At 44.1% G+C, this 13,683-nt stretch overlaps 1 protein-coding gene across 1 annotated transcript in view; it reads right to left on the reverse strand.

The window, feature by feature from the left end:
- The window catches only part of RAP2A (RAP2A, member of RAS oncogene family), a 30,281-nt gene extending 17,791 nt beyond the window's left edge, over positions 1–12,490 (reverse strand). Inside the window, exon 1 of the mRNA XM_074562666.1 lies at positions 12,136–12,490. Within this exon, the coding sequence (XP_074418767.1) occupies positions 12,136–12,449 (314 nt within the window). The 5' untranslated portion in view covers positions 12,450–12,490. The remainder of the gene's footprint in view (positions 1–12,135) is intronic.
- Positions 12,491–13,683: the final 1,193 nt, after the last annotated feature.

A 13,683-nucleotide genomic window follows, 5' to 3' on the forward strand; every position in this document is an offset into this window, starting at 1 on the left:
TGGCAGCAGGGCTATTTCCACAGCACCACCAGACCTTTAAGTAAAAACTGGTACTCGAGTGATAATATGAAAAGCATTCCTTGCCAACAGTTGCGGACAGACTCATCTGATGGGTAGCAAGCATCTGACTGTGGTTGCTATGAAATCTGGTTACAGAGAGCACTAGAAATAAAAGGGTTACAAGAGGTTTGACTGAAAACTGCTAGATGGTAAACAGACTGAGAGATCTGCAGCAGCTACATAATAAGACAGTGATACTGTGGCAAGTAAGAGAGGTTACGCTATCCCAGATGAAACAACTGTAATGTATATAGTGTCAGACTAGAGGCAAAACCATTAGAAGATAACCATTCACACAGTCCAGGCAAAATTACCATCCGATCCATAATGTTACCTTTAAAGGCAGCAGAGGATTGTTCAAAACTAATCCCATCAAAACACAGCCATTCATTCGCCACGCCAACAGGCAGCCTAGCTTCTCTGCAATCTGAATCAAATTTGGGAATATTGGGACTGAGTGAAATTCCAGAATGTGCCTAAATTTTCCGGAACATCGTGAAGGACCAAGGAGCAGAAGGCTATTGATTCTCTCACATAGCCAACATATAACAACTACGGGAGAAGCAGATGATATGAAGACAGCCTGCCAAGCATCCACTGCTTCTAATGTTAAGTGAGGCTGCAGACACCTGAACTAGGGGAAACACAGAAGAGATATCTACGAAGACTAATTAATCAAGTTTCTTCACATTTGATATTTAACATTAAAACTCCATGGACTCTGGGCAGGCTATCTTCATATCATCTGCTTCTCCAGTTTCTTCCTAGTAAAGAGTCCATCATCCCGCAGACAACTATTTGTGTGAGGATAGCCACCTAAGCAGATTCTACTCCAAATATAATGCCATAATCAGCAATATAATATAACCTGTGCATAGAACTTTTTTTCAGAGAAGACAGACATCTGACGTACAAGACTTGTACTACACTAGGATTCCAGAAGAATTTAGGGAGCCATGACCAAGAGACTGCTCAATAAAGTCTCTGCCTACACAATTAATTTCTTGACAGGCCGCATACATCTAAATTTTTTTGTCAAAACAGGTTAGCTGCCTGAAGGCCTACAGCTGTGCAAGCCCAGCTGAGCCATATACTGGAGCCCCAACAGGGTCACACACCTAAACTCTCTTGGGATTTATAGATGAGGCATGCAAGCAGCCAAGTGCCTTGAGAGGCCTAATTCACTAAACTTTCCTCTGCGAATCTAGGAAAACACCAACAGCAAGATACTCAACTGAAACCACAACAGATATCACTTCCACAGAAAGCCATGGGAATAAAAGCAAGTAGTGGCAACACTGCTTCTCACATTTAATGTATCGGCGATTACAGTACTGATCAAGGAGGTGAAAGACCTGCACCATACACCTTTAGTCACAAGAGTCTCACATCTGCTTTTCCCAGAAGACTGCTCTGACCACTAAGCTATAAGGCAGGTTGAGAAAATACTCTTCAGTCTTCCTGTTGAAGATGTGCCACTACGAAGGCAAATACAAACACATGAAGGCAAATTGACAAATCCTGAGGGAACAACAGAAAAAGATCAGGTGTACAAGCTGAAGAAAGATGCTAGGGACTGAAACACAGGGATTTCTCACAACTGCTTATTCATTTTAGTTTAAGTCACTGCAAAAACGCAAAATCAATATCCCATTCAGTGAATGGTCACCAGAAGACTTTCCTAGTCCAGGTGACCACAACATTTCAGAAAAGGTCAGTTGTTGCTCCATGATGACATAGTGGCTTCCATTTTTCTCTCATTCTTTTACAATTTAAGTTTTTTGATCAGTGAAATGGCCTGCCTCTCAAGAGGAGAGTTTCTACATAAATAAGGAGATAGTCCAAATGGTTTGCTGCAACAGGACTACACACCTCAGAGCAAAGCAGAGTCCTAAAGAACTGACACAGAAAAGAAGTACTAAGATATTTTGCAAGACCCATTTCTCAATGAAATGCAAGAAGAGAGAAGGCTGACATTGGGGAAAAAAACCTAAAACACAACAACAAACAAACCAAACACTTCTCCTCCAGTGCATTGCGTGTTCAGAAGATCATGCCAGGATTCCCTGCATCCATTCTGCTTTGGACAGCATCCTGCATACTTGGTACAAAAACGAAACCAACCTCTCCTAGCTCAAAACCCCCACTGTATACCGAGGAGGTTATCTGTTACAGAACCCAAGCAGATCAAACAGATTTAAGTGGTACTACATTGACCCCCACTACCACTCCTCTCCCCAGATCTAACACCCCACCCGAACAGGTGAAAAAAATGGGAGAATTCATTCCGAATTACTGCTTGGATTTCGATTGTGGACCGCAGCGTTAACCCAGAAGGTGACTCACGTTTCTCTCTTCCAGGCATTGTAGGGTGTAACCTGCATGTCTGCTACCAAGAATCTAACTGCTTCTGAGACTAGCAGAGCAGATGCCTTCTTTAAAGAAGGCGGTGAGATGGAGAGCCTGGATTTGATCGGAGACTGAGAAGCACTCAGGCTAGTTAGATTTCTATTTTTTTGAGGGTGGGTATGAAGGGCATCTGATAAAATGCTCCAGAAGAAATAGTTCAATGTTAACATCTTCAGCCCTCCTAATTATTTTCAAAAAGAAATTGAGTTACTACAGTTAAAAAAAGCCAAACAACTAAACCACAAAAAAAAAAAAAGGTCATTTGACTGGTTTCAGCAGAATTGTTACAGGAGAAGAGGGGCAAATTTTGAACATGGAGATGGAAGATTACTACTAAGAAAACCCTTTACAACATCCAGTCCTTTCAGCAGTAGAAAGTAATCCACAGACTGAAAACACAGCTTCTTAAAAACAGCGTACAAATAGCAGTATACAAGTGAGGACTACTGTCATGTAGTTCAAAAAATACACAGGTCCAGGATTCTGCATCATGGCCAAGTGCAACTAAATAGAGCTGGGTGATTCTTTTTTTTCCCCCCACTCATAACTTTGGGGGAAATTGTATAAAACCCAAACATTTAATATTCATTGTTTTGTTCTGACAAAAACAACAAGCTTCTAAAATTTAAAAATTAAATTGAAAACATGGTAAGGAACTGTCAAAAGAAAAGCAATTCTTGAGGAAAGAATTTATGCACTTCGAGATAGGTCTTATAAGGTTCGTGGCTTTTTCAAAAGAAAAAAAGCCTTCCAATTATTTGCACATTTATAAAATGTTTCAAGTAAGATTTTGTACAGTAGTTACAAAGATATTATAGTGATGTGGGAAACTGCAACCAGATCTAATCAGACAAAGTAGGTTGATCAGTCCTGACTTATCCTCTATACTGTAAAATATATTAAGAGGGCAAATAGTACAAACATTCTCCTACCAAAACTTGCTTGTCACAGCAAGCGCACATATAGCCCAGAGGCAATCTACGTGGTTATTTCTTGAAAGCATCTTTTCTTGCAATTAATCAGAAATCCAGGACCAAAGCTGCTCTTCACAATATTCAGAGCACTTCAAGTTCAGTGCCTTTATCCAATTCATTTCCAGTTCAAATTAAATTGTAGTTGAGTTGATACTCACATGGGAATCTCAAACACTATTAATGTTTTAGTTAAGGTGGCTACCTGTTAACCAGAACAATAATGGGAAATTATCAAACCATTCTATAACGTAAGAGTTCTATTTTATTTTACCCCAGACCACTACCTAAGCTATTACATTCTAATATTTTAAAATGCTTTAATGTCTGCCTCATTACCCCGACTTTTTGCAGAAGATAATAACAATATTTTAAAAGATGTTAAAGCTCTATCTACATGATGAAAGTGATGTTTCAAAACCAGCTAATCAACTCTAAAAACACTTCATCTTTTTTTTTTGTCCTTTACCTGATTTTTTACCTAGTCTAGGCCTAATCAAGACAAGATTAAAATATTGTCACCATTGCATTTTTAAGAGTACAGCACTAACTAATTGAGCTAGCCCATGACATTAACACTGAGAAAGGATAACATGCTCATATCGCACCTTTAATTCTCTTGTCTAGACTAGGATTTAAGACAACACAGCTGCTAAAATGCAACCCATTGACAAAGAAAGTGTTCGAGTTGCACTCATCATTGTATACTCTACCTAGACTATACTGTTTGCCTTAGTGCAGCAAAACCTAAATACTAGTCTTGTATTGGTAGCCTCTGGAAGAAAAAAAATAAAAGAAACACCAACAAAAAAAACAAAAACAGAGCAACAGGAAGCTAATGAATAAAAATATGAAGAAGCAGATAGCTATAGCTCTCATTACCTTAACAATCACATAAATCTTTGTACAAGTCACTATGTGCCTGGATAATTTAGCACTGCAGTCCCAATTGCTTCCCTATTCTCTCTTAAAACGTTATCATCACATACCACCTACACAATTTACAAGAAGCAAAAAAGGAAAAAAAATGTTTGAGCAACACTTCCAATATTTCAGAAATGAAATAACCAGTAACCCCAGGTTTGTTCTTAGGTGCAAAAACTAAAAGCGTGACACTGAATTATTAAGGGGAAAACTAGAAAAGGAATGGGTTTAATGATTTTTGGGAGAGCCACCCATTCAGACATTTCAAATTTTATTTGTCTAAAAAACTTCCAAACACCAAAGAATGTCTATTTTTGAAATTTCAGTCCAAAAATCATGCCTGCTAACATAAGAGTTTCAACTAAACATACTGCTACCAGGAATGTTTTATGTATGACCAAACAACAAAATTTGTTTCTATCCACATACTATCCAACTGAAGAGTAGAGAATCATGGTTATTTTGAAATAAAAGATGCAAGTTACTGCCAACTGTGTTGGCTATAAAAAACAGCATTTAAAGAATTATTGTCCTCTAGGCAAAACAGAAATTCAAAGGCAAAACAGAAATTCTAATGAGCAATGATTCTTTTTTTGATAAAATTTTCCAAATATTCATTGCAAAAATCTGTGTCAAAACAGCTTAATGAATAGCAAGATAGAAAACATTCAACCCCAAGCATTAATGATATATTATTGTGCTCAACTACGAAAGCCATTAAAGTCACTGTTATATTGGGTCTTTACCACATTAAATAGCGGTTTTACCACACAGACACGACCAAGCAACACTGCACAACTGAAAACAAATTTAAGAAGTCTTGCCACATACTATTCTACAATTGTAGCTATCCATATTTATTCACACACCTCTACAACAACATGAGCTACAGGAGCAATTAAGACCCGAAAAGAGAAGATGATGCTAAGTGATACAAGCATCATAAAAAAATATGCCAGCACATCTAAACTAGCACAATCTAAACTAAACATGCATACAAAAGGAGCTTGCCTACCTGGCTTTTTCAATAAAAGTCCAAAGAACACCTAAAAAGCAGGAGGGGATAAAAAGATTTATTTTCAGTGCCCACATAGGGAAGCTATCATGTCACTTTTACCTTACAAAGAAAAATAAATAAATCTTGGAAAGTAATACCACTACAATTAGCTGGCAGGGGTGGGGGGGGGAGGGGAGGGGCAAAGCAGCCAGAAGAAAACCCAAACAAAACATTAGAAGACTCTGGTTATAATCATTGTCTCAGATTTTCACGGTTTCCAGAGAAAGTAACTTAAAGTAGCACAAATATTTCACGTTATCAAGAAGGGGGGGGTGGTGGAAGGGGATCAAGAGAACTCTGCAAGTATGGAATTTAATTCAAAAGCTTCTACAGGAAAACAATAAAGGTAACATGATCCAAAGATGCCCGAGCACCTTGAAATAACCAAGTTTAAGACTAAACCAAGCAACTTTAAAATATTCTTCTAATTCTTCTATAGCTTAAAATTGCACACTGTCAGAGACATTTTTTAGAGGCTTGTCTCTGTATGAATTCCCCAGTTAAATCAAGAAGCCTATAATTTTGTCTGACAGAATTAGTTCATTAATCTCAAATTAAAACAAAGGTAGATTCACTAAAAACAAAAAAGATCTAAACTCTATAGAGCTGTAAAGAAGTGTTGTAAAGTTATTTTAAAAGCATGAGAGCACAAAGAGAAACTAAAAATCTGAGTTTAAAACTATATAAATTTTACAGTAATGTCCTGTACCCTGCAAACCTGTACTCTTTTTATTATAGACACTTTCTAGGGGATGGTCTACATATCAGTTCCCCAATAAGACACAGGAGATGGCCACAGAGCTGAAGGGTCTGGTGTTACATACAAGGTCAATTTGATACGACTGACTACTTGTGTTTACCAGATCTTTATAACTCTAGAGATGCTGAAATTATTTGCATTTTCTTCTTGTAAATCAATAAGGTTCTCAGCTGAGAAACAACTACCCATAGGTGTCCCTTTAAAAAAAAAAAAAAAAAAAAAAAGAGGCCAGTATACCTCTTAAATATTTTAACACGATGGCTGATGTCTGCATTCAGGTTCCTACATTTTCTAAGAAATACGTACATGTGTGTGACAGGATTTAAAATCCACTGATCTGTTCTTGCAGTAAAGTGCTAAATTTCATCTGATGGGTGCACAAGAGTGGCTGGCAGCTTGGGTAAGAAAAAAAAAAACACCACCCCTTGCTAAAAAAAGATTTCACGATTTCAGTCTGTTCCTATTTCTAACATCTCTACGTGTCTTGCTAGCACCTATGAAAGTCCCTAGACTTTTGTCAATCTTTTGCATACAGTACTTCAGAAGGAATTGCATTTTCCAGGTTTCAATTCTGAACACTTAGGTATTTCTTCCTGGAAGGTTGAAGGCCCTTTTGTGGTTGAACGTGTCACAGCAGTATTTATGAAGAATTCTCTAAATAGTTCTCAAAATCAGAAAAATATTTTCTTAAAATAAAAAAAAAAAAGAAAATAGAAGAAACGCATAGAATTTCAGAAAACTGGTAAAATCAACCTTGCTTGAAGAGTACTTATTACAATGAAGCGCTAAAGAACAAACTAAACTATTTTATTTCTTCAAAACTCTCACTCTACGCTTACTGACAGTCGTCTGTATGATCATATTATCTAGTTTTCATGACGATCTGGACTCCAATGTGCTAAATGGTCTTTGAATAAAAGCCACACAGTTTTCATAGTACTTGGAAAGCAACATTTTCAAACCAGACATTTGAGCAATTTGTAATTTCAAGTATAGTTTTTTCAGACTTAATCATCATTAAGTCACTAAATACATCAATTATCATTGACTCAAGATGCTGATTTCACAATTAATAAATTTCAATAATTACATCTCTTGTATGTTTTAAATTACCACATAAAATCGCTAGACTGGGAGGCAGACTTTCAGCCTGATGATAAATCCCACCACAAAAAACATTCTCGATTTGGAGACACATTTCTGTAATATTTCATATCAATACACCTGTATCATTTAGGTCTGCATTTTCAGCCAATCTAAATTAATAAATTTTCTGGTCTTTGCTTCCTAAAGAAAAAGCAATGGATCAATGAAAAGTTTTTTTTTCAATACTTGAAATAAAGCATTTCTCAAAATTTCTGTGCTTTAGTTTTCTGCTTGAATAGAAATAATAACGCTTTTCTATTTCATGAGGTTCTACTAAAAATATATACGAAGTCTGTAGGACAGTTTGAGAAATTACATTATTGAAGGCTATGTAAGCATCTAGGATACATACCCATGGAGGTTTAAACATACCTTCATGGGAGAAAAACATTGGGAAAGTCATACCCAAAATTAAAATTCTGTATATGGTAAATATCAGAAGATTCTCTTCAGAGAGCTTTCTAATCACACAAAAGACACACACAAAAGTGTCAGAAGTTAAGTCTTTTTTCCACAAAAAATAAATAAATAAAAAAAGTTACACTGATTAATCTGCGTACTCACTACTTATTTCTAAACCTTGATATCTAACTGGGGTGTACCACTTCCAATCTGTTTCATTTGACAGCTTCTGTTCTTCCTTCACTGCAGGCCTTCACTGGCATGGGCCCACGCATCCAGTTTAGCTTTGGTCTCACAAATAAAAGGTTTCTCCAGAAAACAGCTCATCCTGAAACTACAGTGAGTTCTGTCTGCCGCATAAACAGCGGACAGTTCTTTGCTGCCAAGCTTGCAAATCCATTTTGGAGGGAAAGAAGGTCACAGAGTTGTGGCACGTACAAAGGCACAGATAACATAATTTTGTGTGGTATCTCACTAAGAGGCAGTAAAGCAGCAGTTGACTTCCTTTATCGGTCTTGTACACGGAAAATAAGGAGTATCCTTTAAGCTATCACATGGAAAATATTATCCTTATATACACTCCATCTTCCCAATACTACAAACCCTAAGCGTTTGCAAGAATCAGAAGAAAAAAGGCTTAATGAACATATTTGGCACACGTGGGATCCAGAAACTGGTACTAGGTGCCTGAAACACTAAGATCATGGCATTGGAACAATGCATTTCAGATAAGCAGTCAATTGTACTGTGAATAGGAGCTCCCAAATTGTTTATTTAGCTATCATCATCAGCGATAACAGCTTCAAACAAGCATGAAGGCACTCTCAAGTTCCTAAACCCTTATCAACCTTATACCCTTGGCCTCATTCTGCACAACCCACCAACCACTCTGTCCTCCTACCTCCCGATTACACTCCTTACCCAGCCAAACGAGGCATCCACAGCTTCACTCTCCTAGGGCACGTCCCCCTTCATGAGTTTCCTGCCCCCCACGTACTGACACTAAAGCACACATTCCAGATAAGCAGGGCTAGTCGCAGGCACTGCGAGAACAGCTGACTGCAGAAGCGATTGCTTTGTACAACACAAGCTACAGCCAGGCCACTCCTTGGGTAGAAATTATTGTAAGACACAGCATCTGGAGGAAGAAGAACAGCAGCTGTGATTTTGTACCACCAAGATCCTTCATCCAATGCTGGCAGCATTCCGTGCAGTAGAAAACTGGCCCAGAGTACAGCGAGTACTCCTGAAACCTTTTCCTTCTCCTCACCCTGTGGCTAGGCAGAGCTGCTGGGGGTGCACCCATCCACTCAAAACTGACAGGGCTCCCTTACTGAAGGTAAAGCACCTTGACTCATTCTTCAAAAGATCTAGACAAAAATGTTTTACTTACTTTGAAAAGAAGAATACAGTTTACATTTAAACCATTTCCCAGGGAAGAGCTTTAATTACCTGTTTAAAAGCTATGGAGGCATCCTCCGCTCTTGATAAAGCTGCGCACCATGACTGAAAGGGATGCAAGGCTGCCACACTACGCAGGGAAGCTTGGCTTTATAGTTTTGCCATAAGGAGGCTTCTCTGCAAACTGGGAGACCTGGATTTCAGTCCTGTTTCTAAGTCTATTTATGCATTTTTTAATATTAAATAGCTATTTAATGAGAACAGAAACTCTACTGGCAAGAGTGATCTCAACCTCTTCTAGCCATTAAGCTTCTAAGAGTTAAGTAAAGGCCCACCGCTTTCCTCTCTTTCATTCATGAACATGTCATTCATTCCTATAAAGTAACTCAACTTCACCAGGTGGAGCGAAGGACACCCTTAGCTTAGTTTGGCCTGGTATGTGGTACGGTTAGACCAGGGAAGCAGAAGACTCAAGCGCGTATCCCTTAACCTGAAGAGTGAATTTTACCGGGCTTTTCTACTTCTTGGGAGAATAATTAAAATTACTCTCTAATTATGTAGTAACACAGGGATTCTTCCATTAAAAAAAAAATAAATAGCAAGGACAATGTGTAAAATGCAGAGGTACCAGTTAGAGACCCGGTCAATTGGTTTTCAAATACAATGAAAGTTCAAAGATTTTTAGATCATAGTTTTGTGTTGTTATAACCATACTGTTGTTGTTTTCAGGTACATCTCATCCAGAGTCCCTATGTAAACAGGACTATGACTATTTGCCTCTCAACACGGATTAAATGCATTTGCGCAACTGTAAATTATAATTTAGAAGTCCTTGTACGTATTATATCTGTAAATACATATTATATCTGTAAATATGCATTCTTCCAGTTAAACTAGTAAAAAGGATTCAAGCTTAAGTCAACAGCGCATTAGGTCTTATACTGCCTGCGAACCTAAGTCAGGTTCCAAAACATAACACCACCACCCACAAATATAAGATGAGGTTCACGAGGAAAAACCTGGTACACTTGCTGAAACTACACCTTTTTAATATTGCAAGTCAACAGCATATCCCTTTCAGCTACAACTCAAAGTTTTGAGGGCTTGCTAAAATTTTCAGGATTTCAGCTGCTTTTTTATTACTTTGCATAAGTGAAATTTAGGATTAAAACACTGCTCGTATGTCTTTCACAAAGTACCTAACCAAAAGCCAAAAGTTGAAGTCCTGCAGTAAAAGAGATGGCAGAAGAAAAATAAGAGCAGCATTTAGACCCACTCTGAGCAGTGCTGAGTCAACGTAACTATGGAAGTGTAAGTTGCTTCCTATTCTGCTTCACCTACCTACAGCTTGTCAGCTGGGGTCTGAATGCAGACACTCCACTGCAAGGCACAATGCAAGCTGCAAAAGCCACAGCGAGGGGCATTCAGAGACCAAATGAATTTATAGCACTGATTGAACACAGGAAAACCAGAAGTGTTTATCAATGAATAAAGCCTACTCTAACTGCTTAAAGAAAAACTGTTCTTCTATAAAATATGTGTGAACGGTAAGGACCACAAGGATATGGAAAGTGCATTTTCCATAATAGATTCAAAATAACTTCATTACATTGGTCTTTAGAAACCCCCAGTGAAAAAGTTAGGATGCACATTAAGAAACACCTACTATGAGAAAGTTGCAAGTCTCTAAAAATATCAGCGCCTTGTCTCCTCCCTCCCCTTTCCCCTACTCACCCTCCTCCCCAATTTCAAAACACATCTTCCCCAGGCCTTGGCTCTGGAATGGTAGTTCCTGTGAACAGACCATACCCGACCATATGATTAGCCATTATCACCTTTTATGGTCCACTCCACATTAAGATGCAAATCCAACAGCTGTGGTCCAACTAAGTTATTTACAAGGGTTTCCCTTTCAGACGCCCAAGCCAAAGCTACAACCACTTCTGCGACATAAGTACAACCTCCCTCCACGGGCAATAAGAGATCTCGGTCTGCGACGATCTGGCCAGCGGCATTTTCTCATCCACGCTGTGGCTCAAACGGTTGCTACGATTTCAAATGGTGCATCTACCCTTCTTTCGGCGTGACTGGCTGCATTTCAGCGGCTGACATCTGACTGATTGACGCATATCTAAACAACGTAGTGGTTATACAAACAAACTGGCAGTGTGCACCGGTGTTTCACCACTGTGGATTCGCTCCTAACAGAGTGGCTGGCAAGGCGACCGTGGGAAATTTAAGAGCGACACTGGCATACAGAAGGCCTAACGCTCCCAGCCATCATCTCTTTACCAAGAAAAGGGGGTTTTGCGTTCTGCACTTTTTAAGAGGAGGGGGAAGTTCACGGAAATAACCACGCAGGTATCCGAAAAGGCAGATCTCTACCTGCCTCTGACAGCATGTGTGCTGCACGGAAACACCCGGGCACTTCCCTTTGCGGATCAGCGACGGCACGTCCACTACAGAAAGTGCACTCGAGGGCTGACCCCGTACAACGCTCGGGGAACTGCTCCCCGCCCCAATCGCCCCCCGGTTCCAGCCTGCACCCAGGCCGTCTGCCATATTTCACGCAGGAACACCCCGAACTTACCGCACAGGGGTGGGGAAGGAGAGAGGGAGGGCGGGAGAGCAGCGGGACCCGCCGGAGCCCCCTGCCCCGGCTCCGCCACCCCTGCGGCTGAGGCCAGCCCCCCCCCGCCCCCCACCGCCACGGGGCTGCGGGCGAGGCACCGGCGGGGCTCACCGGGGAAGGAGGGAAGGAGGCGGGCGGGGGAAGGAAGCCGCGGGGCAGGCACCTGAGCGGGAGGGCGGGCAGGGCGTGGGCAGCCCCCGGGCCGGAGATCCGGGCACCGCGGGGCGGCCCGGCCCGGAGGAAGGAGGGGACGGAGGCGGCGGGAGGGGGGGACGGGACGGAGGGGCGGGCGGGCGGCAGGCCCCGGCGGGCCGGGCCGCAGGTGGGCGTCGGGCGCGGCCGTCGGAGGAGCGGCGGCCGCCGGGCAAGTCACCTCTTGACGCGGATGATCTGGTCGCGCATGGGTCGGATGTCCTGGAAGCTCTGCTGGTTGACCAGGCTGTAGACGAGGATGAAGCCCTGCCCGTTCTTGATGTAGAGGTCCCGCATGGAGGCGAACTGCTCGGTGCCCGCCGTGTCCAGTATCTCCAGGACAGAGGGGGAGGCGTCCACCTCGATCTCCTTGCGGTAGAAGTCCTCGATGGTGGGGTCGTACTTCTCGATGAAGGTGCCGGTCACGAACTGCACCGTGAGCGCCGACTTCCCCACCCCGCCCGAGCCCAGCACCACCACCTTGTACTCCCGCATCCTCCCGCCGCCGCCAGCGCGGACCGCCCGCCCGCCCGACCCGCACCTGCCGACGGCCCTTCCTCACCCCCCCGCCATGGGCCGCCCCTCCCTGCCCTGCCTCGCCCACCGCCGCCCCCGCTCCGCTCCGCGCCCGCCCGGCGGATGCTGCCGGCCGCGGCGGCTGCTGCTGGGCGGCGCTGCCGGCGGCGGGGCCGCGCTCACGGGGCTGCGGCGCGGCCGAGGTGGGGCGCCGGCCCCGCCCCCTCCTTCCCCTGTCGCCACGGCAACAGCCAACCGGCCGGCGCGCGGCGGGGCGCCGAGGAGGAAGAAAGAGCGGGGAGGAGGGCGACGCCCCGTCACGTGGCACCTCCCTGCGTCCCCCCCCTCCCCATCCTCACCGGAGGGCGCCGGCCAACCGGCGGGCGCGGCAGCCGCACGTGACGCCGACGGCAGCAGCGACGCGGCGGGCGGGCGGGCGGGCGGCGGCCCAGTCCCCGTCCCTCGGCCGGCGCTGTCGCCGTGGAGACAGCGGGGCCCGCCCCCCGCCCCGCCGGCCAGCTCCGCCGCACGCGTCGCCCGGCGGGCCAACCGGCGTCCGCGCCGCGGTGACGCGCCGGGAGGGGCGAGCCAATGGGAGTGTGGGATGGGGGGAGGGGAGCGGGGTTGGGCGGAAGTGCCTGTCAGGGGCTGGCGGCGGCAGCGGGGCCGGGGCTCCGGGCCGGGGCAGCCGCCGAGGGGGGAGCGAGGGCGGCGCGCCTACCCTGGGAGCGGCCTGTAGCCCGAAGGGGAGCTAGCGTCGCCCCGGGGGAGGGTAAAGGGTGGTCGGTTGAAGCGGCGGCCCCCGCGCTGCCCACTGTCCCGGCAGGCGGGCGTGAGGGGAGGAGGGGGGAAGAGGCCTATGCGAGCCGCCGCAGGGGAAATCCCCTTGCGGGCTCCCCGGTCCCGGTTGCCGGTGTGCCGCGGAATGGGGCTCTGGCGTCGTGAGTTCTTGCTGTTGTAAATCTGGGGGTTCTCCGGTGTCTGCGGGGGACCCGGGGCCACCCCGTTAATCCCACTGATGTATGCAAAAGTAAAGGGGATTCATAAAATTTAAGGCACGGCTCCTGTGAGCCGTCCCTCTGGATGCACACGTGAGGGACACCGTGATCGTTACTAACGAGAGCCTGCCTCGTCGTCCCCTTCTGACAGATAGACTGCGGGCCAGGAAAGATGGTGGTAGAGTTTGAGAAAAATACTCCGTATAAACAGTAAT

The sequence above is a fragment of the Larus michahellis genome, chromosome 1 (assembly GCF_964199755.1).
Source record: "Larus michahellis chromosome 1, bLarMic1.1, whole genome shotgun sequence".
In the NCBI taxonomy this organism is placed as follows: Eukaryota; Metazoa; Chordata; class Aves; order Charadriiformes; family Laridae; genus Larus; species Larus michahellis.